Source organism: Mixophyes fleayi, chromosome 3, assembly GCF_038048845.1.
Source record: "Mixophyes fleayi isolate aMixFle1 chromosome 3, aMixFle1.hap1, whole genome shotgun sequence".
Classification (NCBI taxonomy): domain Eukaryota; kingdom Metazoa; phylum Chordata; class Amphibia; order Anura; family Limnodynastidae; genus Mixophyes; species Mixophyes fleayi.
Window position 1 is genome coordinate 153081998 of NC_134404.1, and position 25675 is coordinate 153107672.

Consider the following 25675-nt stretch of genomic DNA (forward strand, 5'->3'; position numbering starts at 1 on the left):
TGTTAATAGAACTTCGCTACACAATTAACACTGTGCACAAATAAGTAGTTATTTATTATGGCAATTCTGGAAAAACAAAGTTTATGTTAAGTGCTGTGTCTTAATTAACCCCTTTCCTGTCAGATAGATCAAAAACTCAATTTACACCATGCAAAAAGCATTTTGCCAGCTCCAACTGGAACATTTTAAAATTGTACTGCATAACAAAATGTGGTTAAATTGAAATAAAACATATTTATATACTTGTTCATCTCTTGCGAGCGGCTTAGTGAAAACACGTCAAAGGGTTGTAAAGGTTTTTGCCTGTGGTACACTATAGTTGTGATAATTACACTATTAATTTACATTACTTATTTCTGTTGCTAAATGATAGCTCTATTATCGTACTTTACTGCAGTATTTATAAACTGTTTGAAGAATGTTTTTTTGCTGCTGCATGTGATAATATAGATATTTGTGTAACTAATCTAAACAAAAGCAGCAAGTAGCTACAATTTTCTTAATCAGATCTTTCCACTATGTATTATGGTAACAAAACAATGACAAAAGCTTGTGTTGTTCCAGTCTTTATTTTGACTTTGATAGCAAAGAATTGTTAAATATTCTTGTCAACAAATGGACTCCATCCAAAATGCTGTTGGATAATGGCATACAATGTCAGTGACAATTTAGCTTGAGCTGTAAAATAGAGAAACAAGTATACAATATAGAAAGGAACTAAAATGCAAACTATGACATGACTAATATTTATAGGGTCCAGGAACAAGAGTATGCATTGTAGTTGCCAAAGGGCAATTATATATAAACGTATAAAGGGTCAAGGAACAATGGTATACATTTAATTGCCAAAGGGTAATATTTTGGAGATGCTGTGCTTGCACACAGGTAGCCCAGATAAAGAACCTTTGTATGCCCATTTGCAGTGGGCTGGTAAGGTCAGGTAGTGAGTAGATGAAAGAAGAGGGCTCAATTAATCTTCAGATTTATGCAAGCGCATGGCATGCCCATTTAAATGCAGGATACTAAGGGGTATATTTACTAAACTGTGGGTTTTAAAAAATGGAGATGTTGTTTCTAGCAACCAATCAGATTCTAGTTCTCATTTATTTAGTACATTCTTCAAAATGACAGCTAGAATCTGATTGGTGGCTATAGGCAATATCTCTACTTTTTCAAACCTGCAGTTTAGTAAATATACCACTAAATCTACACCTGCACTAACTAAATAACCAAATGAATACTTTGTAGAGATCTTTTGCTTGACAACACTTAGAAACACAGGATGTTAATTACAAATACAGAACAAGTGTCACATCTAGACCATTTCACTCATCAAGCCAACATGTTTGGAAGAGGAAAAAGGTGAGCAGCAGTAAAATACAATGTGTACAATATAACAAACCATTCTTAAAAATGACTTACTAAAGCAACTTCTCATGTGTGTCAGCCTGACCAAGGTTTGATTTATAGCTGATGTTCCAGATGGTGTGATGGAATCTGATGTGCTGTCACAATGTTCTATAACACCATACTTGTCTGTGGAAAGTTTAACTGAAGAATACTGTAGATAAGAGGGCTTGCAAAGATATCAAAGTAGAAGTTGGCTGAACATATATAAATGTACATCATATTCGGTATATAACAATATAAAGATTATCATTTAACTGCATAAAAATTCTTCTAAGAAAGTTGAGGTTTACATATAAAATTATTTTTTTTCATAACAATAATCAAGGTCGAATTTACACCACTTGACATTGAGGATACCCAACCTTTGCAACCTTAGGCTGGTCACAAAGAGACCGACTATGCCATTTGGCCTTGGAGGCAATTGAAAAGATTAATTTTCAATTTTGCTGTTTTATCTAGCTTCATTGTGGCTTAGTTCAGTAGGGGGATGACTGCGAACAATCAAAAAAAAAGTGAATAATGTCTGATGGCAATTACTACCAGCACTCATAATAATCCAATCAATTTTAATCAGGCATAAGGTTCCTTTGATTTTACACATGATGTCAATATTGCTTAATGCATACACTAGCCAACTATAGAACATTCTTTAGCTTTACCTGTATTACCTTTATTACAGAATATAGTAAGCTGGTTCAAAATCTGTATACATTTTCTAATCAATATTAATAAGAAATATTAGCTTCAAACCTTTCTGAATTCTGAAAGAATAAATTGTGTTGAGTATTTTCAATATAAAGCCTGACTTTATATAACATATTGTTACTTTTTTGGCTAATGTGAGATACATTGTCCTTTTTAATGTCAGTGTTGATGATTAATTTATTTAAGCTACAGGGATGTAATAAATTGAAAATCTGACTACAATTACTAATGAGTCATGACCTGATTTCAGAATACTGCAGTATAATATCGGCGCAATAAGGAATTTTTTTGACATACAGTTTTGAGGTGCTGAAGACATAAGAATGTAGCCTTGTAAAAATGAAAAAAATATTGCCATATTCATATAGTTAAATTGAGCTTTTCATGTTACAAGTTAGTTTTAATTTCTTTACTTTTATACTTTTCATAAGAATCATAAGTGGATTTCTGTTTGGATAACATTGGCTTTCCTACAACATGCTATAAAAGTGTTAGATCTTAGAGGGTATTCTGCCATCACTGTTGTAGAACTACAATGCAAACATGAGCTGAATGGTATAATCAGTCACTTCAGTATTTGGATTAAATACTGCTGCATAGATGCGCTTATGGGTTATATAAAAGAAAAAGGGTCTGATTCATTAGGGCATGCAAAATGACCAAATTGTGTGGTTTGTTTGTTTTTTAAAAAAAAACAAAAACTCGCTTTATCATCAACCAATACTGGAGGTGGCTGAACCTTGGAACTGGGTTTAAAGTTTTTAGTCTTGAACACAGGTTTAAACAGTGAGCAATATAAGGCTCTAGGGATTCTTAGAGAGGGAGGAAGATTCAATTGGAAGCTTACAGGATTTACCTTCCTGGTAATCTTAAATGGACCAATGAATTTGGGTCCAAATTTATTAGAAGACTGCTTTAGTCGATTATGTTTAGTGGACAGCGATACTCTGTCCTCCTCTTTGAAGATACATTTCCTGCTATGTGTATTAAAGAATAATTTAGATTGCGTTGCAATGCGAGAAAGAGACACCTGAACTTTGGATGAATAATGAAGTCAACTCTTTGACTGAGGGTAGCCCAGGGAGAGGCACAAAATGGGCAATTTTACTAAAGTGGTCAACTAAACTAAACTACCACCCATATGGTGGTGAACCTCTTATTGGGAATAAGTTCAACAGTGAAATCCATTGAAATAGATGTCAATGGCTTATTGGGAATAGGGAGTGACAAGAGAGGTCCCATAGGGGGTCCTCTAAGGCTCTTTTTTTTAGCACAAATATGACAGGCTTTAATAAATTTGTTTGTGTCCTTCCTCATAGAGGGTCGCCCAACCGAACGAGACAGTCCTGCTGCTCTATTTTCATGCGATTCCCTAAGAACCGCTTGGCTCAAATGATTGAGGTCAAACAAGATATTTGTCTGAGTTTTCGATGGAACCTGGGATGCTTTCAACTGCATTGCCCCTTCAAGCCAGTGCCACAATTCTTCGAAGACCCACTTGATGGGCAACAATTCTCTGTTGCCTACATAGTAATTCATCTCCGCTGAGGAGAATTTTCATGAGAAGAAGGCACATGGGTGTAATTTGTTACCAAAGGGGTTAACCTGTGACAGGATAGCCTTGGCTCTGAGGTCAGAGGCGTCCACCACAATGATAAAGAGTTGCTCCAGATTAGGGTGCTTCATAAAAAACCTTTGTAATGTAAGAAAAGCTTCTGAAGCTTCTGAGGACCAAACAGACCTTTATGAATCCTAGCAGTAAGAGGAGTAACAATAATGGAGAAAGATTTTATAAATCTCTAATAATAGATTGCAAAGTCGAGGAATCTCTGCAAAGCTTTCAGGTTGGAAGGTTGGATCGACTCCTTTATTGCCTAAACTTTGCTAGGGTCCATAGTGAATCCTTGGTTGGAAATGCCCAGGAAGGTCACTTGTAAAACCTCAAATTCACACTTCTCAAAAATAATTTGAACTCTCTAAGTTTCTGGAGGACTGACTTACCGTGATCACGATGCAGCAAAGAAAGCAAGAATATATCAGGATGTTGTCCAGATAGACAATTATGTATCTTCCAAGAAAATCTCTCAGGGCATCATTAATGAGTTCCTGAAATACAGCAGGGGCATTACTGAGCCTGAAGGGCATATTAAAATACTCATAGTGCTCTGCATGGGTACTGAAAGCTGTTTTCCACTCGTACCCCTGGAGAATTCGTATGAGGTTACATGTTCCTCTAAGACCTGTTTTGGTAAAGATTGATGCTCCCTTTAGTTGATTGAACAGCTTGGGAATGAGAAGAAGATGATACCTGTTCTTAATGGATAGCTGGTTCAATCCTCGATAGTCAACACAGTCTCAAGCCACCATCTTTTTTTGCCACAAAGAATAAACCTGCACCTAACAGAGACTTTGAGGGCCTGATAAAGACTTTGGCTAAGTTTTCGGGAGTATAGTCCTCAACAACCTTGAGGTTTGGGCAGTTTAGCCCCTGCATAAGGTCAATGGCGCAGTCATACGACCTATGTGGTAGAAGTGAGTCTGCCGGTACTTTACAGATTACATCTGCAAAATCAAGATATACAGCAGGAACAGAACCAGGTAAGGATGAGGCAAGTCTCACAGGGAGTGAGAGAGAGGATTGCGAATAGGATTCACCTCAGCGAGTGATCTGCCATTGTGGCTAATTAATCTGGTGGTTAAGGTGAAAGAGCCACACAGCCCCAAAATTACGGGATAATTAGGAGACCTAACAATGTAGAAGGAGATAAGCTCAGAATGCTGACATCCCACCCGTAAGGAAAGAGGGGTAGTTTTCAGTCTTATGGGTTCTCCAGATAACAAAGTTCCATCCAAACCCGAAATGCAGACTGGATTTTCCAGAGATATGGTGGATATCAATAGGTAATAATGAAGGACTCTAAGCATCAAGCCCGAGGGCCCAGGTTTGTGGGTCATTTTGTAATAGGGATATCACAATATGCACATGCTGCTGCTCTGAGCCCAAAGAGATTGGCCAAAGTTTGAAATAAAGCTTGCAGCTGTCTCTGAAATTTCTAAATGATTTCCAGACAGGTAAGGGTTAATGCAGAGTAGTCTGGCACTTGTCTGATGGAGTGGACAGCTCACGGTAACAAGTAGTGAGCAACCAGAATGTATTTATCAGAACTCAGAGTCAGACTGGCAGGGATAAGGAGTAGAGAAGACAGCGGAATCCTTTAAACAAGCCAGGGATCAGGGCAGGTAGAGATATGAGAGAAAATCCGTTTAACAGCCACGTCAGGAGTGGAGAAGATAGCAATTCCTATAAGCAAACCGGGCCAAACACTGATAGCAGAACAGGTCACAATGCAAGGCACACTAGGTCAAGCAGGAACTTTTACTAGCATTGGTATGCTGCCAGGAAGAGATTTATAGAGGTAGCAGCTCCAATCAGAAGTGCTTCATGATTATCTGCATGAGTGTGGTAGGTGATTGCACACTTGAGGCTGCCAGACTGAGAGCTGAATGAAGCGAGTAACTATTTGCATAGCAACCAGCTGAATCGTTGAACTACAGGAATGATCCTACACATACTAACAGCAGTAATTGCACAGATGATAGATCAAACAAACAGAACTCCTATTTATTAAAAGTATCATTATTCTTGATCACAATTAGCAATAGTTTTAGAGAGAACATGAATTTTAGACAAGCCATGCAGGTTTGTTTGTTTTTCTGTGCAACTTACTATGTAATCCTTATTGAACATAACATAATATTAATAGTGATACTGTTTGAAAGTTGCTGTAGCTAGTTTTATATATCCAGCCTTAGCGCACATCTACCACAAATGGGCGATGTGCTTATAGTCCAATGCATTATTAAAATTGTATCATTTATTTTTAGGGTGAGCGAGGACCAGTTGGAGATATTGGCTTTCCTGGACCTGAAGGTCCTCTAGGTCCATCGGTAAGTGTCCATCCATTACAATATCTTTATTCTTACAGGTAATCTCTCATTAAGTTTTTATGCAAAATATTGTATCAAATCTGAATTAATGTCATTAAACAATAATTTGTTTATATATTTAACTGGGTTTTGATAGTAGTATTTCTCTATAATTTATAGATAAGAGAAATCTATTTAGAATTACATTTATTTTTTATCTAGTCATATTTTTGCAAAGATCGATCTGTTAGTAAACTCACAATCTGCACCATTTTAGTTGAGAATCTAAAACCACAAAAATTAAACATAATGTCCAATGTGAAGTACATGTATTCCTCCTCAGTGCAGTCAGTTTGTTTGGGTTTTTTAACGCTTTAGCTTTAGGGAATACAGTTCCCTAGACAGTTCAATTAGAGACTCTCTGTCGGATCTCTCATGCTATGGAAGGTCGAGCAGTAGAAAGGGTGTCGGCATAAAAACGGCTTTATGTAAGTGCCGGGACCCTGATAATACAACATATGTTGGGTTTCCCAGTGAAGGAAACCCCACCAAAGCAATATTATTGGGTAGGTAATAAAGTTTTATATTTAAAGTTCAAAACCCTTTAATACAAAAAAACCTGAAAGTTCTATCCCCTAAATCTGCAACTACTAACATAAGCCATAAAGCTCCAGCTAGTATATATCCCTGTTTCTAAATTTTACTTTGACGTCATATGTCATTAACGCTACATTGATATAACATATTACATTGTTTAATAATATTTATTTAAGCTCTAGCTACTTCAATAAATGCATTGGTTTACATACATTTTGTAGATTATGGACAATTGAATGTAAAATTAAAATCCGGGTCTGTAATTTTGTGCAATTATGCTGTCTTATCAATAGTTTTGACTAATTCCACAAGTTACTTCAATTTTAGTGTTAAAAACAATTTCGTTCCTCAAATGGTTTCACTGTACTTTAAAACTAAATTAGTTTTAAACTGAGAACTTCGTTCTAAATTGTTCTTCTACCCATTGTGAACAGTATGTATGACAGAATGCACAAATTCAACCTCTAACTTTTTTCTTAAGTGACTCATTTTTAAAGCATAAAACACTTTTTTTCTAAAGAATTGGACTAAACTGAAAGATTAACATCATGTGCACAAAGCTGAGTCTTGGTGGACATATTGCCCACCCACGTACGCCAACGTGTTCAAAAGAGCCTCTTGTGACAGAAACCTTAGCCTGAGTCATAGTTTATACCACATCATTATGTTTCTTTTAGCTGATATTGAAAGTTCCATTAGTGATACAAGGAAACACATTCAGATTTTAGTCACAAAGCTTATACAGTTCCTTAATATATTTATTAAAATATTTAAGGCAAAATATGCTGATCTACAAGTTTTTGTTTCAGGATAAGTGTTTATTTGAACTTGTATTCTATAAATCTTAATTAAATGCCATGGGAATAAGTTAGTTTGTGCCAAGACCTCCATTTTACCCCTACTAACAAGAGTGGTAGATATTCTACGTTTCCAAGGTCAAGATACCACCAACCATCAACCAAAGCTATAGGGACCAAACACAAAATTTCTCATTGTAATGACAAAATACCCATTTGGCGTTAACAAGCAGCATCTTTTGAAAAAGTATGTCTCAACTATGGTGAAATAAAATCGTGTACTGTTTTAAAATGGTTTAATACAGTTATACTTTAAATTTACTTATTTCTGAAAAATAACTTATTTTGAAAATGCCTTGAATCAATCCATTACAGCTACACATACATGGGAGAGATTTCTTTTGATATGTCTGTGCCTCTTAAAAGATGTACTATCCTTTCTTCTTTGCATGACTGTTATGGTTTATATCAGTGTTCTGCAAACTTTTCTCACCCTCGGCACAATAAAGTCATTCCCAGAATTCCATGGCGCAGCAAGAGCAAAGATATACAAGAAAATCTGGAATTACAAATGGCATACAGAAAGAGGTTACATGGCTGCACATTAAAAGAGCAGTGTAGCAAAATGTGTATGTATTTGAACAAGTATTGTGTTGAAACACTCCTTGATGCTCCAGCAGGCTAGCCATGATTCTTTTATTAACCTTTCAAATATCTTCCTATTGTCACGTGGATACATTCCTTAGTGTAAACTCTCTTAGGTGATGATAGGTGTTTTGTTTTCCGTGGCATTGAAAAGTGCTATGTGCACAATATTTTATTTAAACATTTGACATGATTTGATAGGTCAGGAAGAAACCCCTGAAAGATTGGATGTGATTGGTTTTCCAGTGGGGATGTGATTGCTGCATACATTAAATCCTGTTGGAAGCTTGGCTGTAGTCAGAGCCGCATCTGATGTTGCAAGTGTTACACCTCTTACAAGTAGATTGTGTGCGTGGACTCTCCGGGACACAGGAGGTGTGAGCGACTTTAAATTCAAAATGCCTCAGGAACAGTTTGTAACACTGATCCTGCAATCAGACTACCGCCGGCGCCACGACGCACTTACCAACATCTGGTGGCACTCCGGTGTGCTGCGGAACTCTGTTTGCAGCACTGGTTTACAGTAAATAAAAGAAGTTTTGTGCATGGGTGACTATTATGTTGCTCAGGTCTTGCACTTTCTTTTTTCATATTATTTTTCCCACTGGATGGCAGTGTTAAAATACGATCATATCAGGCACAATATGCATGTAAATAAATGGTGAATGACAACAATCGGTGAACAGCGTAAGTTAAAGTGATACAGAGAAAAAACACTGAATGCTTAGCCAGAGTGATCAGTTAGGAATAAGCATGTAATATAAATATGTTAAATAGGTATAAAAAATAATATACTAAATTAAAATAAATACAGTCTTGAGAATGATAAAACTGTCAGGGAGATAATTCTGGTCTGGTAAAGTTAAGTGCAGGTAATTGACTTACCGCCGGTCCCGGCAGTCTACTGAAAAGGTGGTTCACCAGCTGCAATATTCGAGAGAAGAGCCAGGCTTCCGGTCACATGACCACAGTCTGCTTACTACTACTGATTCCTGTGCTAACAACTCTTCCTTAGTTCTACGTGTACCCTAGGTGGCACCAAACCACCTCCTTAGAAGAAGTGCCACCATACCCCCAATTGTTTGCCCCCCTTCCTTGTTGCATCTTACCTTACCAGACAGGAGATGGGGATGGCAACCTGTTCTCCTCAGAGTGGAAGATGTGGAGTTTAACTGTGACATCATAGCCAAGCGCCACACTCCCAGACCATCATAGACACGGAGGAGCAGCAGCTCATTCTCCTCTATGACAGCAGTCGGTACTCCATGTATGGTTGACACCGTGGCATTAAAAACACTGAATGAGTAACATTATGTCCCTCATTCAGTGTTTTAGGTGAAACCTAAACATTGGTGCCTAGGTTAGCCTAGTGGTAGTGCCAGCCCTGCATGCACTCGCTAACACAATAACACCAAGAGAAAGGTCACTGCCTCCCATAAGATCAGCACACTCAGTCAAATACTATGTGCTACCCACTCAAGACTGAGGACATCCTGCAGCAGACTCTAATTGCAATTGCAAATAAAGATTTATAAATGTCAGTGTTTGACAAGATAGAAATACACTCATGATCCATATACACATTTAAATAGAAGTATCATTGTTTTCAAGAAAATGGCAGATTCTTTTCTGCCTTTATTTTCTTCCTTGTATTATTTCAATGCTCCCTTAAATGTGCTTGTTTATTTGTGAAATCCACCCCTCTGTGGAAATGGCTCTGGATTTGCTTCATTACACATCATCCCGGTCTATGTGGGTCATTTGTTTTCCTGTTAAAACAAACAAGCAAGAATGCCACAGATTGTGTGCTACATGTATAGATATAGTATGAGAAAACATTATTACAGAGAGCACAGATCAATATCACATTTCAATTAGGCAGCACAAAGCAACATGCTCTCTCAGCTGGGAAGCAGGTGTGCAAATTGTACGGAAACAGTACAGCCAGCAAAGTGATTTTTTTTTTTTCTTTTTGTACTTTCAGTGTTACCCGCTATGCAGCTACGACACTATGATAAATTGTCCTCTTATTGTTTTTTGAAATGATGTCTAGGATAAGTCTCCCAAAATGACATTAATTTACACAGGCCTCCTCTAGACTAGCGCTTTCCAATTAAAAGTGAAGTGAGCACTCTCTGCTCCATCGCTAGACATTTGGCTGGTATCCCAGTCTGTTTCCCTCTAATCTTCTTTTTTGATCCCATCTGACATTTTGTCAGATGGGAATGAAATTACATCTCCTATTTAGTATGGGACATGTTGTGCTGCACATATACGTAGAAATTTTCAATGAACCAGTCACATGACAGAGTCCGTCGAGAGCTTAAGTGAGGCTTACTTTAGGAAAAGCTGGTGGAAAAAGGCAATGCCATATGATATTCTAATATCTGTTGCTCTCACTTACAAAGTTAAAGGATATTTAAATTTTTTTGCATTAGTAGGATTTCCAACAACATTGGCTGTATATAATTACATTTGTGTCCACATAATAAATCTTACTATTTTACTTCCCTAATACTTCAATGATAATAATATACAAAGCAGTCACCACAAAATTGTTCAAATTTACAATTGATGTGATCAAAATTGCTTTTAATTGGTATGAGAATCAGCCCAAAATGCAGACCTTTGGTTTGACCATTACTACAACAAATCAATGTACTCATGCTGCATGTGATGAGGAGATAATATATGTTTATACCGTTTTGTTTCTCAATCCACTTAGCACCAACTGCTTTTAGAATGAATTATCCGGTTTTAAAGACCAGTCATTTATGTTTTATGTGTTTTGTTTATGTGCTGTAGATTATAATCTTAGTGGATCACTGTATATGTTCCTTACAGTAGTAGGTCGGGCCTTATGTTGATTAGTAATGTATTAGTCTACATTGCATGATTTTATTGTTGATTTATAGAGGTTACAGTAAAATGGTGAGAGCAGTGAGTGCTGTTAATATTATTTTTATTTGAGCAGATAATCTGCATCTGTAAGGCAGGTTTATCTATACTGAGTTTAGCAGCTGCAGAAATGCAGGCAGCTTTACATCTGTGCCTCTCTGCCACTTAAGTACTGAAAGCTATAAAACTCAGGGACCTTACATTTCTTATTTAGCCCACAAGCGTATCAATTGATAATTTAATAGGAGAAAGTTGTAATGAACTTTGATTCCATGGTGTTCTAGCTTTTGCAGGCGTTCATATCTTTCAATTCGGAGAATCATTTTATTCATATATCCAATACTACCATCTAGTGCCTGTTTATGGGCATAAAAACCTGATGCTGGTACATAATGCACATACTATAGATTTTCACACAAGCCCATTACACATTCCTTTGTAAATTGGGTCTAAGAGAAAAGGTTTATAAAACATTGTGTTCTCTTCTCATGGTTTCCAAGTGTTTCCCCCTTGTAGCTTACACAATCTAATCATATTTTGATTAATTATATTGTATTTGCTTTTTTTCCTGTGAGAATGCAGTGGTTGCTATGACTGAGGACTGTTTCACAGAGGAGGAGCATGTGTGTTCAGCTGCTAGAGAGCAATGACAATAAAAGGCAAGGTGTCTTTACTAGATATATGAGAAAATACTGCAGCAGCTGTGTGTACAGCTCCAGACAGTGCAGGAGGCCACACAACTAAAGGGCTGTGCAAGTTATTCTGATTAGTATTATATTTTATTAATAAAGCAACAGAAATGTTATGCAGAGCTGCACATGGAGGAGCCATAATACAAATAAATGAAAGGAAAAGGAGGGTAAATATGCCCAGCCCCCAGTCTAAGTTATGTATCACTGGATACATAAGGTAATGAGTTAGTGTGCGGTACTAAATTTAGGGTTACAATATGTAAACTTAAGTGATAAATAGTTCAAGTTTGCAATGTATGTAGTTTTTCTATATGGTGCTACACAATGTACATTACATACTTGCCAACTTTACCTCGCTGGCTTCAGGGAGATTCCGGTGGATGTGGTTGTGCGGGGACAGGGCTTGACAAATCGCATCATTTTGACCCCGCCCCTAAACGATTATAACAATTTTGGCCAATTACAGCAGGAGGCAGAGCTAAGATGACGTGATATTTGCGTCATTAAGTCCCGCCTCCCACCACTTATCTATTGCGGGGCAAGAGCCGGGAGGTTGCCCTGCTCTCCCGGGAGGTCTCCCAGAAATGCGGGAGTCTCCTGGACATTCCGGGAGAATAGGCAACTATTCGTTAAAGAAAAGCAGCTAATGAATCTCTAGAGACTGAAGTGTCTTTTACATTTCTGTCTCCATTACTGAAGCCATGTTGTCTTACCTGTCAGTCTATGATTAAATCTTGGTCTCCATGAAAATGGCCACCTCCACAGGCATCAATACATGGACATAGGACACAATTTCTGAACTGTGTCATTATGACACAGATGGCGACGTCAACCATGTCTTGCACTGGCTCAGCATCAGGGAGAATGCCAGACTCTTCAGGGAGTGAGGGAGATCACCCCTATTTCAGGGAGTCTCCCTGACATTCAGGGAGAGTTGGCAAGTATGGTACATTATGCCTGATAACTTATATAATCAGACATTGGGAGCAAGAACAAATTAATACTATAGAATACAGTACTAAAAATACACTTCCAGATAACTATCTTTCCACAACAAATCAACCACTGTAGGTTTACAATGATCTTCTTTGATCAAATATCCAAATACCCCAACTTTGCTTATCAGATCCAAATCTTCAGTTTGCTTATCACTATGTTTGTATTGCAAAAATTGATGGCAATTTTAGACCATAACATTCTCAATGTAGAGTTTGGAGATGAAGTGTGGAGATGAAGAATAAATATATCACACCATATGCTTGATTTATGAGTCTAGCGGTGTGTTTCAAAAGTACTCCACAGAACTGGTTAATTAAGAGATTTTATGAAACGTGATAAAATTTTGGATATTTCAATTAAAGAAAACACCTCCTATTCAGAATTATCTGGCAGTAACAATTAAATTAAACTGTGAGAATTCACAACACTAGCTCCTAATGACAGCTGTCGGCAAATAATGTGAGGATTCATAACAATAGCTCCAGATGACAGCTGTCAGAAAACAATTCACAATGACAGCTACACACACCTTCTCCAATTTCCTGTAATCAGGACTATTCTAAGAATAGCAATCTAACTAGTCACCACACCTGGACTACTGCACAGATCTCTTTACTCTGCAATCAACACTCAATAAAAAGGTCAACTCAATCAGAACAATTTACCTCGTCTGTAGTCTTTATAAAGTACCTCAGTTCTACAAAACCTTTGCAGGAGCAAAGTTTTGTTTTGGATTTATCTGCTTGAGCTTTGAGGAAGACTTGTTTTGCTTCACTATACATCATTTTTCTACTTTCTCCAATCTTTTGACCTCAGCATTGTCCCCCACTATTCTAACTTCTACAATCCTTTGACTTCAGCTTTTATCTCCTAACCAGTCCTCTCAGGACTAAGTGACTTGGACGGATGTGCTGTGTCTCTGATAGCTGCCTCAGCCAAGTGATTGTTTCCTGAGAGCTGCCAGCACTGTGCTAAACCATAGTTAAAGCCATTGCTCATTCTAACACTTCTGTCATTCTAACACTGTGCATTGACTATTTTTTATACACCCATTCCCTTCCCCATTCCGCCCTGGAAATCATAGGCTGTAGTAAGGGTCTTTTGAGCTTGAAGATAAATTGGCCGTTACTGCATTCCCTGACGTTTATTTCTGGTCATGTGCAGAGCGATTTTTTGCGAAATATGGTACATATCGGCATTTATGTGCCTTAATGAATCAGGCTCACAATGAGTGAAAGCATTGCAGTTTGGAAGATGGAGCTCAACAGAACATGTATGGGTAAATAAAACATCACTCTAGCACATTTAGCGCAAGTAGCCTAACATCCTACTCTAACCAAGCTATGGGGAGTCCAATTTAGTATACAAAGCATTCAACTCGAGTTCAAGTCCAAGATTATTGGCATAGGCTTCACAATTTGGTAGTCGACCGATAGCCTGTTGAGCTAAGGACTGACAGCTGAGATAAAGAGAGCTGTAGTTGAGAGATATTCAATAAAAAGTTCTCAATGGGATTTTAGTGAGAAAAAGCTGCAGAGACATTGACTGCATCTACTTATATTCTACGACCTATAGTTCTCTGTGAAGCTAGGGAGCCTGGAAACTAAAAACCTATGTAATATCAATAATGGAAGAAAAGGAACACTTAAGTGAAGTAGGAAAAAAATGGATACTGGAGATCAGGAGAACTGCTAGAGCGGACAATGACCTATTAAAAGTGTCATATATGTAGAGGATTCCAGTAGCAGGAGGAAATGCGCAGTCTTTTAGTAGCAAGATGTTTTCTCCATATATGAGAGGGTATCTTAATAGGTAAAAATGTCCAGAGGATTGACAAGGGATAATAGCCAGCTGAGTAGTCATCCAGAGCCAAAGAGGTTTAGAGCCAGAAGGGCATCTGTTCTGTCAAGAATCACACAGAAACTTTCAGATTCAAAAAGGCAGACTGATTTGACTCTACTTGTAGTGGAGGCGCAAGGTTTAATAAGAGGTAGGTATTCACCAGGTATGAGCTTATTTGATATCTCTCCGCAGTTCATTGCCCTCCAAACAGGTATTGGATGTGACTGATAGGTAGATGGATGCAGTGGTGAATGCTGATGTATACGCAGTATAACGAATAGTCTGGAACTTTCTGGTTTGGAAGGAATGACCAGGAACACACTGGCGTGAATGAAATAACCTGGAACACACTGGCTTGGAAGGAAAAACCGGAAACACAATTGAGTGGGTGAAATAAGCAGGAACCCTGTCACGGGCACTAGGAGTCTTTACCCAGGGATCACCAGGTGATAGGCTTACCAGAGCAGTATAGGTGGTAATATGGTACTCTGGTAGCAGGGTGATCACGGAACAGGAAATAGCAGATGATGAGATGCTCAGGAAAGTCTATGACTAGCAGCACTGGCAATATGGAGGTAGTAATACACGAGGAACTGTATGGACAAAGGACACGTGAAGGTAGTCAGTGGTCTGCGGTAGCAAGTTGTACCACTGCTATAGTGAGGAGGAATGTCCAACAGAAACGAGGAGGTGATGAGAGTCAGCGGTCTGCGGATAGCAAGTTGTACCGCTGTCTGAGTGAAGGAATGGAATCCAAGTGAGGTATCCGGGGAGTCAGTGGTCTGCGTTAGCAAGTTGTACCACTGCTATGTGAGAGGATACTGGAACAGGTGAAACTGTAAACAGGAGTCAGTGGTCTGCCACTAGCAAGTTGTACCACTGAATATATATGTGAGGAGGTGCACGGGGAGAGACTGCAACACAATATATACACGGGCACCTTGACTTTGATCCACAGTAATATGCACAATATAAATGTATAAATGACTGAACAACACTGCCAATATAGAAAGTCTCTTGAAGTAATCCGGCATGAGATAACACAGTCAATGATGGCAGTAGAGTCAGCAGATAGTACACTCCAGAGGAGAACCAACACAGTCAATGATGGCAATAGGCTCAGCGGATAGTACACTCCAGAGGAGAACCAACACAGTCCAGCAAGGTATGCAATACACAGCACAGTCAATGGGAAGTATGCATACCGTGGTTCAGGAGGCAGTCAGACAGGAGTGCAGAGATACCTGAACGGCAGGAGGCCGGCAGGATGCGAAGTCCCTGGATGGGTGAAGCGGTGGTCTAGTAGGTGCAGCGCACGGGTAGGTAGACCAGCAGGGAACACAGGAAAGCGTGGAGAGCGGATCAGCAGTAGATGGATGAGTAGTGCTGAGGAGTAGCAGCAGCGGGTCTCTGCGGGAACACGGAGGTAGCCAATAGCAACCAGCAGGTGCAGTAACGATGGGACACGGGAGAGCAGAGTTGAACAGGCACTGTTGATCACGGAGAATAGCGGGTAGCAATAGTGGAGGCAGACTCAAGGAAACACGGGAGCGTTGACAAGGACTGAAGACTGAAGCGCACAGAGGCAGCGGATAGGAATCAGCCAAACAGTCACGATGAAACACAGACGGGTTGCAGGTTGAAGACTGTAGTGCACGGAGGCAGCGGATAGGAATCAGCTAGCAGTCACGATGATGAAACACAGACGAGTTGCAGGTTGAAGACTGTAGTGCACGGAGGCAGCGGATAGGAATCAGCTAGCAGTCACGATGATGAAACACAGACGAGTTGCAGGTTGAAGACTGTAGTGCACGGAGGCAGCGGATAGGCATCAGCTAACAGTCCCAATAATAAATGGTAGAGTAGAAGTGGTTAGAAGACTGTAGTGCACGGAGGCAGCGGATAGGAATCAGCTCACAGTCACGATGATACAGTAGATGGTAGAAGTGGTATGGGAACCACAGTAGGAGAAGTGGTTTGGAAACCACAGAGGTAGAAGTGGTTTGGAAACCACAGGAATCAGCAGGGCTGAATAAACAAGGAAACACAGGAACACCTTCAGAGACTCATGGGAAATGAGACTCCAAGATCAGGCAACGTGGTGTTGACCACAGGTGCTTAATATAGGGAGGTTGCCTGATCTGCCAATTAAGTTAAAGGAACATACACTGAAGGTTTGGAAAGGGCTGCGCATGCGCAGTCCCTCAGGATAGAGGACGTCCACGGTTCCTAATAGTCCGGGAAGAAGCACTCACAGTCCGGTGAGTGACAGTACCCCCCCTTTTAAAGGTGGGCACAGAACGCCTGGAACCGGGCTTGTCCGGATTTTTGGAATAAAACTTCTTCAGAAGGGCAGGAGCATTAAGATCTTCAGCTTTGATCCATGAACGCTCTTCAGGACCGAAGCCCTTCCAATGAACGAGGAAACGGAGGACTCCTCGCGAAATTTTTGCATCCAATACCTCAGTAATCTCGAAATCCTCCTCCTGATGAACTTGAACTGGCTGCGGTGCTGAGGGAGGAGTCGAGAAACGGTTGATGATGAGAGGTTTGAGCAAGGACACATGGAAGGCATTGGAGATCCGAAGATTCTTGGGAAGAAGAAGTTTAACACATACTGGATTGATAACTTGAATGATCCTATATGGACCAATAAAACGAGGGGCGAATTTCATAGATGGAACCTTCAAACGAATATTTTTGGTGGATAACCAGACACGATCTCCAATTTTTAGTGGTGGAATAGCCCGCCTCTTCTTATCTGCGAAAGACTTATATTTGTTAGATGTCTTCTTTAAACAGGTTTTGACCTGAGACCAGATATTTTTGAAGGTCTGACAAGCAGTCTCCACAGCAGGAACTTGGGTGGGCGGGAGGGCAGGAAATTCCGGAAAAGACGGATGGTGACCGTAGACCACAAAGAATGGAGTTTTGGATGATGACTCATGGTACATGTTGTTATGGGCGAATTCAGCCCAAGGAAGCAATTCTACCCAGTTGTCTTGGTTGGCTGAAGAGAACATCCTAATAAAGGTCTCAAGATCTTGATTGACTCGTTCCGTTTGTCCGTTAGATTGCGGATGGTAAGAAGATGAGAGTGCTAATCGTATGCCCAAGGTTTTACAAAGGGCCCGCCAGAATCTGGAAACGAATTGTACTCCTCTATCCGACACAATCTCAGACGGACATCCATGGATACGGAAGATTTCTTTAATGAAATGTTCAGCCAGAGTAGACGAGGAAGGTAAGCCGGACAGAGGGACGAAATGGGCCATCTTCGAAAATCTGTCTACCACTACCCAAATAGTATTGTGATTCTTACTTGGTGGCAAATCAGTAACGAAATCCATACTAATATGGGTCCAAGGCTTGGACGGAATGGGTAGTGGTCGCAGCAACCCTGCTGGAGTTCTGCGGGAGGATTTGAACTGAGAACATAAATCACAGGAAGCAATAAACTCTTTGACGTCTCTCCTCATTGAAGGCCACCAGTAACTACGAGAGAGAATCTCAAAGGTCTTGTGTTCACCGGCGTGTCCAGAAAAACGAGAGGCATGGAACCACGAAAGGATTTTCCTCCTCAGAGTAGGAGGCACAAGGGTCTTCCCAAATGGTAGCATTTTGGTGGATGAAGCAGCCAGAGAAATACATTTGGGGTCTAGAATAGCATGGTTGGGAACCTCTTCTACATCAGAGGACGTCACAAAAGCTCGAGATAGAGCGTCAGCTTTCTTGTTCTTAGCGGCTGGTTTGAAGGTTATAATTAATTCAAAACGGGAAAAGAAAAGAGACCATCTTGCTTGACGAGGGTTCAAGCATTGAGCAGATTGCAAATATGACAAGTTCTTATGATCCGTGAAGATCGTCACCGGATGGCGAGCTCCTTCCAACAAGTATCTCCATTCCTCTAATGCAGCTTTGATGGCCAGCAACTCCTTGTCCCCGATAGTATAGTTTTTCTCTGCGGGCAGAAGACCCCGAGAGTAGAAGGCACAAGGATGTAATTTTTGTTGCTCCGAGCGTTGGGAGAGAATAGCTCCTAAGCCCACATTAGAGGCATCTACTTCTAGGAAGAAGGGGAGTGTCACATCAGGTTGTCGCAGAATGGGAGCAGACGAGAAGGACTCTTTGAGGATTTGAAAGGCTTGGAGAGCCTCAGATGACCATTGCTTAGTATTAGCCCCTTTCCGAGTTAAGGCCACAATGGGAGATGCAATGGATGAAAAGTCTTGAATGAAGCGTCTATAGTAATTGGCAAAACCTAAAAAACGCTGGATGGCACGAAGAGTAGTTGGCTGAGGCCAATGTAGTACAGCATTTACTTTGTCTGGATCCATCTTCAGGCCAACTCCGGAAACTATATACCCCAAGAATGGAATCTGGGGTAACTCGAATGAACATTTCTCCAATTTACAGAACAACGAGTTTTTCCGTAGTCTGGAGAGGACCTCTGCCACATGTTGGTGATGAGAAGGCAGGTCCTGTGAGAAGATCAATATGTCGTCCAGGTAGACAACGACACATACATATAATAAGTCCCGAAAGATCTCATTGATGAAACCCTGGAAAACCGCGGGGGCATTACACAGCCCGAAGGGCATTACTAAATATTCGTAATGCCCATCTCTGGTGTTAAACGCGGTCTTCCATTCGTCACCGGAACGGATTCTAATCAAATTGTAGGCACCACGAAGATCCAACTTAGTAAATATCCGAGCTCCCTTGATGCGATCAAATAGCTCAGTGATCAGCGGAATGGGATACCGATTCTTGATAGTAATGGCGTTGAGTCCACGAAAATCTATACAAGGGCGTAATGATCCATCCTTCTTTTTGACGAAGAAGAACCCAGCTCCAGCGGGAGAGGTGGAAGGTCGAATGAACCCACGCTGGAGGTTCTCCTGTATGTACTCAGATGTGGCTTGAGTTTCAGGTAACGAGAGAGGATAGACCCGACCCCTGGGAGGAGTCTTGCCAGGTAGAAGGTCGATCGGACAATCCCAAGAACGATGAGGAGGAAGACGTTCAGACTGAGCTTTATCAAACACATCGGCAAATGAAGCATACTGAGGAGGGAGTCCCGGGGAGGAAGATGAGATGGAAGATTGCTGTACTTTAAGAGGAATAACTTGAGAGAGACAACGATGGTGACATTCAGACCCCCAAGACGTAACTTGAGGGGTGCGCCAGTCAATCTGGGGAGAGTGACATTGAAGCCATGGAAGGCCTAAGACAATCGGACTTGTCGTAACTGGAAGAATTAAAAACGAAATTTCTTCATGGTGTAGTACACCAATCTGAAGGGTTACTGGAGACGTACTCTGGGTGATGAGACCATTGATGAGACGTGATCCATCTATAGCCGTCACAGTAATGGGTGTTTTTAAAGTGATCACTGGTAGGGACCATTGATTCACTAGTGATTTAGAAATGAAATTTCCTGCTGCTCCGGAATCAATCAATGCCTGTGACTCAAAGGATTTGGTAGCAAAGGAAATCGTAACATCGAAAGCGCAGACTTTAGATTTCATAGACAATGGAGAGGACTCCAGGGACCCTAACTTCACCTCTCCAGAACTAGTTAGGGCCTGGCATTTCCCGATTTCTTAGGGCAAGAACTGAGCATATGTGTGGAATCAGCACAATAGATACAGAGTCTATTCTTTACTCTTCGTTTCCTCTCTTCTAAAGATAATTTGGAACGTCCTATCTCCATGGGAATCACAGAAGGTGAAACTGGACGAAATTGAGGGTTTAAACGAAGAGGTGCTTTAGCAGAAGTTGTTTTCTCAGATTCTCTTTCACGAAATCTCATGTCTACACGATGGCAAAGAGAGATCAAATCTTCTAGTGACGAAGGAAGCTCTTGGGTAGTCAGTGCATCTTTAATTTTATCGGAGAGCCCCTGCCAGAAGGCGGCAACTAATGCTTCAGTGTTCCACTGAAGTTCAGAGGCTAAGATCCTAAATTGAATGACATACTGTCCTACTGTATGGGAGCCTTGTCGCAAACGAAGAATGCTGGAAGCAGCGGAGGTCACACGACCTGGTTCATCGAACACACTTCGGAACGTGGAAATGAATTTGGCGCTATCTTGTAGAATTGGATCGTTTCTTTCCCACAGAGGGGAGGCCCAAGCCAGGGCTTGTCCAGAAAACAATGAGATAAGATAGGCCACTCTGGAACGATGGGTAGAAAAATTTTGAGGTTGGAGTTCAAAATGGACTGAACATTGGTTAAGGAAACCTCTACAAGTTTTGGGGTCCCCGTCATATTTTGACGGAGTAGGCAGGTGAAGCGTAGGAGCTGTAGACACCTGGGATGGCACTGGGGAAACGGAGGAAAGCACAGGAGCTTCAATACTAGCTGTAACAGTCTGTCCAGATGTTCCTTGGGAGGTTAACGATTGGTAACATTGAAGTAACAGCTGTTGGCGAGCATCCTGTTGCTCCACACGGCTGACCAGATGCTGCAGCATCTCTTTAGCAGTAGGTTCCGTATCTGGGTCTGTCATGGCCTGATCTTACTGTCACGGGCACTAGGAGTCTTTACCCAGGGATCACCAGGTGATAGGCTTACCAGAGCAGTATAGGTGGTAATATGGTACTCTGGTAGCAGGGTGATCACGGAACAGGAAATAGCAGATGATGAGATGCTCAGGAAAGTCTATGACTAGCAGCACTGGCAATATGGAGGTAGTAATACACGAGGAACTGTATGGACAAAGGACACGTGAAGGTAGTCAGTGGTCTGCGGTAGCAAGTTGTACCACTGCTATAGTGAGGAGGAATGTCCAACAGAAACGAGGAGGTGATGAGAGTCAGCGGTCTGCGGATAGCAAGTTGTACCGCTGTCTGAGTGAAGGAATGGAATCCAAGTGAGGTATCCGGGGAGTCAGTGGTCTGCGTTAGCAAGTTGTACCACTGCTATGTGAGAGGATACTGGAACAGGTGAAACTGTAAACAGGAGTCAGTGGTCTGCCACTAGCAAGTTGTACCACTGAATATATATGTGAGGAGGTGCACGGGGAGAGACTGCAACACAATATATACACGGGCACCTTGACTTTGATCCACAGTAATATGCACAATATAAATGTATAAATGACTGAACAACACTGCCAATATAGAAAGTCTCTTGAAGTAATCCGGCATGAGATAACACAGTCAATGATGGCAGTAGAGTCAGCAGATAGTACACTCCAGAGGAGAACCAACACAGTCAATGATGGCAATAGGCTCAGCGGATAGTACACTCCAGAGGAGAACCAACACAGTCCAGCAAGGTATGCAATACACAGCACAGTCAATGGGAAGTATGCATACCGTGGTTCAGGAGGCAGTCAGACAGGAGTGCAGAGATACCTGAACGGCAGGAGGCCGGCAGGATGCGAAGTCCCTGGATGGGTGAAGCGGTGGTCTAGTAGGTGCAGCGCACGGGTAGGTAGACCAGCAGGGAACACAGGAAAGCGTGGAGAGCGGATCAGCAGTAGATGGATGAGTAGTGCTGAGGAGTAGCAGCAGCGGGTCTCTGCGGGAACACGGAGGTAGCCAATAGCAACCAGCAGGTGCAGTAACGATGGGACACGGGAGAGCAGAGTTGAACAGGCACTGTTGATCACGGAGAATAGCGGGTAGCAATAGTGGAGGCAGACTCAAGGAAACACGGGAGCGTTGACAAGGACTGAAGACTGAAGCGCACAGAGGCAGCGGATAGGAATCAGCCAAACAGTCACGATGAAACACAGACGGGTTGCAGGTTGAAGACTGTAGTGCACGGAGGCAGCGGATAGGAATCAGCTAGCAGTCACGATGATGAAACACAGACGAGTTGCAGGTTGAAGACTGTAGTGCACGGAGGCAGAGGATAGGAATCAGCTAGCAGTCACGATGATGAAACACAGACGAGTTGCAGGTTGAAGACTGTAGTGCACGGAGGCAGCGGATAGGCATCAGCTAACAGTCCCAATAATAAATGGTAGAGTAGAAGTGGTTAGAAGACTGTAGTGCACGGAGGCAGCGGATAGGAATCAGCTCACAGTCACGATGATACAGTAGATGGTAGAAGTGGTATGGGAACCACAGTAGGAGAAGTGGTTTGGAAACCACAGAGGTAGAAGTGGTTTGGAAACCACAGGAATCAGCAGGGCTGAATAAACAAGGAAACACAGGAACACCTTCAGAGACTCATGGGAAATGAGACTCCAAGATCAGGCAACGTGGTGTTGACCACAGGTGCTTAATATAGGGAGGTTGCCTGATCTGCCAATTAAGTTAAAGGAACATACACTGAAGGTTTGGAAAGGGCTGCGCATGCGCAGTCCCTCAGGATAGAGGACGTCCACGGTTCCTAATAGTCCGGGAAGAAGCACTCACAGTCCGGTGAGTGACAAACCCACTGGAAGAGAATATTCAGCAGAACACTGGAGCAGAATTCATAGAAACATCCTGAAGGACCCAAGACCTATCAGGGTACTTCATCTACTTGCACCATCTTGCTGCCAGAGGTTCCTACTACAGTATGAGATAATTATGGAGCAGGCAGGCCAGCCAAATAGCAGCACCGGAGGAGAAAGAGATCGCCAGTGTTGTCTGAACAAGAAGAAGGAACGTGTCAAACCCTTCAAAGTGACATATCCAAAGCCATAAGGGTCAAGTGCCAGAAGGTAGTGGTACAAAGCTAGAGAGTCATGAGCACAGCATTAAAGAAACTGGTTCACAGGGAAAACTAAAAAAAAAACCAATGTGTAGCAATGTATGGTTCTCAGGAAACTGCTTATATAGGCATGAAACAAGCATCAGCAGCTATTCACTAGCAGATGCTAATTAGGTAATTTCCTGATGGAGATCTACACAGATGAAAGTAAAAAGTGTGCAGTGGTTGTTAAATGGGTTTGTTGTTGACTAAATGTAGAAGCTGCACTGCTGAAAACATATAACATATATCGAATATCGCATATCGAATCTCGCTGCACCGGATTCCCCTCAGGCAGTGCCAGGTGACATAAGAGACTCTGGGCTAGATTTACTAAGCTGCGGGTTTGAAAAAGTGGGGATGTTGCCTATAGCAACCAATCAGATTCTAGCTTTCATTTATTTAGTACCTTCTACAAAATGACAGCTAGAATTTGATTGGTTGCTATAGGCAACATCCCCACTTTTTCAAACCCGCAGCTTAGTAAATCTAGCCCTCTATGTCTATGGCAGAAAGGTGACTATTCCATTTTGCCAAAATATTGGAACTTTTACCTGCATACATAGAAGGTGGGTTTGATGACAAAGAGACACTTGGTGAGGGCCTTGGCAAACCTTTAGACAAGAACTGAATTAATAATTTTTTGATGACATCAATGTAGGTTCTGTGTACAGCCCTAAATAATGGAACAACATAGCTGGAGGTAATCAAACAACCAGCCTCTACTAAGGCTGATACTTACTGCTATTGTGCTGGTACTGGGCAGGTGCTGTGGCTGTAATTGTGCCTCTGAGTCACCTTAAGTGTCAGCAATATCTTCTCTGAAGCAGTCAGTATTACTGTCCACAGAACCGACCCTCATCACAGGAGGCTCCACCCCGTCCCCACGTCATGTGCCTGCTTCCTCAAATTCACACATCTTAAGACCAGGACCCACTACCCCCCAAAAAAAAATTGTCAAAGAGATGATTGGGTCGGGCAGAATTAAAAACTGTATTTTAAATAGCCTGCAAGCAATAGTATTGTATGTATGTAGCAGTACCGTCTCATACTGGCACACTTCGAGCAATGATTACTCTGCATGTTACTAAAGATGTGCACATTAATATAACCATGGAGCATATTATTACAACCTGACATAATATTAGACAATTTACTACATTTCGGGCAGCAGAAAACTTAAAACCAACCCTGGATGGGGAAATAACTGAAACACATTGAGGTACATTTAAAACAACACTATAGACTAGAAATTAAACACAATTGATTTATTTAATTTGTTGACACTGAATAAATGTTCTCACTGAACAAAATGTAACTTCAGATTTAACTTTTAATTAAAGTCTTTAACTATGTAACTATGTTATTATTACTTAGAACTTAATTATAAAGTAGTTTGTGATTGTTTAACTGTATATGCTTTCGTCACTTTTAAATATAGTGGTTTGTTAGAATCATTTAATATCTCGTTTGAGATAACAGAGCAGAATAATGCACAACTGGCAACTTTAAAACTACCTTTAGATGATGGGAAGGAGATTTTGGATATGTATAATTCTTATTTTGGGTAAATACAGTATTTTTGAGAAGTTTATTATTGAATTATCCAAAGACTAGGGGTTACTCCATAGCAAAACCTGAGTAGGAATTCGGAGATGCTGTTCTTGCTTCACAGAACCCTTACTCTGCTCTCAATAGAGATGGGCAGAGGGCCACTTCTGGACATGCTTGGTCCTTTAGTTTTGTATATGAATTTGAGCATGATTGGGGCAGCACGGTGGCCAAGTGGTTAGCACTTCTGTCTCACAGCGCTGTGGTCATGAATTCAATTCCCAACCATGGCTTATCTGTGTGGAATTTGTATGTTCTCCCTGTGTTTGTGTGGGTTTCCTCCGGGTGCTCCGGTTTCCTCCCACACTCCAAAAACATACTAGTAGGTTATTTGGCTGCTATCAAAATTGACCCTAGTCTCTCTCTGTCTGTCTGTATGTGTATGTTAGGAAATTTAGACTGTAAGCTCCAATGTTGCAGGGACTGATGTGAATGAGTTCTCTGTACAGCGCTGCGGAATCAGTGGTGCTATATAAATAAATGGTGATGATGATGATTAGCAAGTTCATAAGCTTTCTGCACCCCACATATTTTAGAATTCTGGAACACATCACTTCCACACTGCTATAAGTAAAGAACATTGTAACCAGTGTAAGCTCAGATTTCTCAAACATCTAAGTGGGGCACATGGGAAACAATTAGGTATAGACTGCAGCCAGGAGGGCGGGAATGTAAAATATTTCAATTTGAATTGTAGCTCCTTCCCCTTCATACCCCTTGCTTTCAGGAGCAAGGGGTTCTTTTTAAAGTGCCCTACAGCGTGGGTGGCATGTTAGACTGTTTCCATCAGTCTGATGAGCGATGATGGTGTGGAGATTGGAGGTGTCAAAGAGGTGTCTCTGCTGCAGCCTCCCTGCT

The 25675-nt window shown here is 41.2% G+C and overlaps 1 protein-coding gene across 2 annotated transcripts in view; it reads left to right on the forward strand.

Moving 5' to 3' along the window:
• COL19A1 (collagen type XIX alpha 1 chain) overlaps positions 1 to 25675 on the forward strand; it is a 603039-nt gene that overhangs the window by 509174 nt on the left and 68190 nt on the right. For both annotated transcript variants that reach the window (XM_075202581.1, XM_075202582.1), the window contains exon 44: positions 6001 to 6063. In XM_075202581.1, the coding sequence (XP_075058682.1) occupies positions 6001 to 6063 (63 nt within the window). The remainder of the gene's footprint in view (positions 1 to 6000; positions 6064 to 25675) is intronic.